General features: G+C 43.2%; 1 protein-coding gene across 1 annotated transcript in view; it reads left to right on the top strand.

The window, feature by feature from the left end:
• Positions 1-202: 202 nt before the first annotated feature.
• The window catches only part of paip1 (poly(A) binding protein interacting protein 1), a gene marked incomplete in the record, with an annotated part of 8,724 nt that continues 6,353 nt past the window's right edge, over positions 203-2,573 (top strand). The window contains 4 exon segments of the mRNA XM_014011762.1: positions 203-644; positions 1,382-1,518; positions 1,687-1,884; positions 1,983-2,095. Of these exon segments, the coding sequence (XP_013867216.1) occupies positions 434-644; positions 1,382-1,518; positions 1,687-1,884; positions 1,983-2,095 (659 nt within the window).

The raw sequence follows: 2,573 nt of genomic DNA, 5'->3' as shown, positions 1-2,573 counted from the left end.
AACTACATACAGCAGCTTTAATGCATCACTGGTGAACTTCAACAGCATATAAAATAGAAAACACAAGTTGAAATTACTATAAAAATCAAAATGCTGCTCAAATGTTTTAAAAATGAAGYAAAAGGTGTTTTATATGTTTTATAAAGTGGTTTAAGATTTAAATGTTTCAATAGTTAACACTTACCACTCCTGACCACCAGAGGGAGACGCTTTGATTTTCAGTGGCAAATGGTTTGTTGTCAAAGGAAGTAGCCTAAAAGTTGTGTAGCTAGCATAATGTACGTTTATCTCAGCCGATCGGGAAAAGGCCACTATGGAAGAGAGATAGKGCGTGTTTGTCTGTGATAGCACAACAAAACTCTTGCCGAAAATCCAGAGAAAAGAAATTGTTTGCGGGAAAAAGTACGTCTTCATCCGTCTCAGACCAGCAGCAATGAACGACAATTTYGACCGAGCTCCGGGAGCTGGGAGAACACGCAGTGTTCTTCCAGCAGTCCCCGGGTTCGCGGTAGGTAGCGCYGGTGACAGTGACACCAAAAGCACGCTGTTCAACCAAAGGGAGCCGCTAAGGCAGCCGCGAACAACTCCGCCTTTTGGCGAGGGCAACACCGCCAGCGGCGCGAGCGGCGTCCTGATCGGTGCAGGTAGGAAGCTAACGGAGCTAAAAGCAGCTAGCTACTTTCAGATTCGATTCTTGTCATGTCGCTTGTTGACAGAAGGCCAAATGTATATCGTTGTAGTTCAAAAAGTGATCATTTGCTTCAGTTCACTCTAATATTAAGTGTTGGAGGTCACTTAACCAGTTAATGCCRGTAATGGTGCTAGTAATCTTTGAGTGGCGTTATCGTGCACTTGTTTTAGTGCTTGTGAGCTAATGCTGCAGCTAAAAAAAAAAAAAACCTGCTTTCTTGCCAAGAAATGTCAAGAGCAAGGTTACTTAACAAGGTGAAACTTATTTGTGGAGCAAGCATCATGTAATCTGTAGCTAGCAATGCAGAGTTGATCAGTTTTCTCTAAATACTAAAGACAGTTTGCAGAAATAATAACAGTAAAGTGTCTGTTCCGYCCCTCTTTTTTATATTTAGCATCAGAACAGACAGATTTGCTTTTGATTTTTAAAGATATCTTCCAGGTCAACCTTTTCCTTTGAACAATGATTGCCTATTAATTTAGTTAAGATGTTTCCAACTCTAAAGTGTTTAAAGTTTTCACATTAACACACCAGGGTCAGCAATAAATTATTACTACACTTTGAATATAGTTAGCCAGAAATTCTAAATGTTTCACAAATAAATAAAGTGYTTGCTCCTAATAATTAGGTTTGGTGAAACTGATTAGCTGACACAGATTAAATTAGTTATTCTGTTTTSACACAATTTAGGTAACCCCCAGCAAAGCACCACATCACACTATGCATCAGGCTCCAGCCGGAGCAACAACGTGGATTCCTTGGTCGAGTCATCAAATCTTTCAGCCAACGCTCCGGAGTTTGTCCCCTTGGGAATGATCTCATATGAAGTAAGTGGATGTCGTCACATCTGAGCTCTTTTGTTTTGAATTTGAGCATTAAGACCTGCAGTATGAATAGTCCCAAGTTTTTAATGTTTTGGGATATGTTACTCCGTAGTGTATGTTCACAATTTAGTTTTTCGTGTTTGTATTTCTTTTTTTGGTTTGTTTCAATAGGATCCCGCTTATTATGACGATGGTGAACAGTATCAAAGCGAGGCATCATTGGCGGATGCGGTCTCAGAGTTTCTCGGTTACCTGAGCTCCTCCCCGGGCTCCTTTGAGTCAGATATAGACTACATAACTGGCACGCTCAACGCCTGGGTCACTACTGAAGAGCTGTTGACTGAGCTGGTGGAACTGGTCTTCACGCAGGTGCTGAGAGCTTTAGTCTTTGTTTTGGGAGTTTCCGACCTGTCTGAACGCAGCACATCTCTTGAACATGGGCTGAAATATTTCTGTCTTTATCACAGTCCACTGCTATTCCCAACTTCTCGTACACCGGAGCCAGGCTTTGTAACTACCTTTCCCTTCACCTCGCCTTCAGCTCACAAAGTGGCAACTTTCGTCAGCTGCTCTTGCAACGGTATTTATCAAGTTTTGTCTTTTTTAAATTGAATTGATTTAAAGTGTATCTTACCCCCCCTGTGAAAAGATAACTCCGACCCAAGGTGAAATTTGAAAAATGCATCAAAGTGGGTAGGGGAGGGGGGTTAGAGAGCGGAGGTGTGGCCAGGACGAGAGATCGCAACAGCTAGCATTAGCATAATTGATGCTACATGGAGAGTGACCACAGCGATGCAGTTAGTTACATCTCTGAACGGTCTGAGGTGGAGGATTTTTCACCCCACTCCTCACCAGAGGCAGAGAGAGAGACTTGATCAAGTCTGCTCAGTCTGGGACTGACTCATGTTGGCTCCGATCAGGACCTTGAGCTCACACCACACCAGCACCGGACAGAGGAGGAGGAGAGCTCCGCGACAGCCTGACAGAAAATAATAAAAGCATACAGCACCTCCCCTCCCGCTGTGCAGGACGTACTGCTGGTGTGTGTGTGTGTGTGT

The sequence above is a fragment of the Austrofundulus limnaeus genome, unplaced genomic scaffold (assembly GCF_001266775.1).
Source record: "Austrofundulus limnaeus strain Quisiro unplaced genomic scaffold, Austrofundulus_limnaeus-1.0 Scaffold84, whole genome shotgun sequence".
In the NCBI taxonomy this organism is placed as follows: Eukaryota; Metazoa; Chordata; class Actinopteri; order Cyprinodontiformes; family Rivulidae; genus Austrofundulus; species Austrofundulus limnaeus.
The sequence above is the reverse complement of the archived record's forward strand: the minus strand, read 5'-3'. Positions and strand labels throughout refer to the sequence as shown.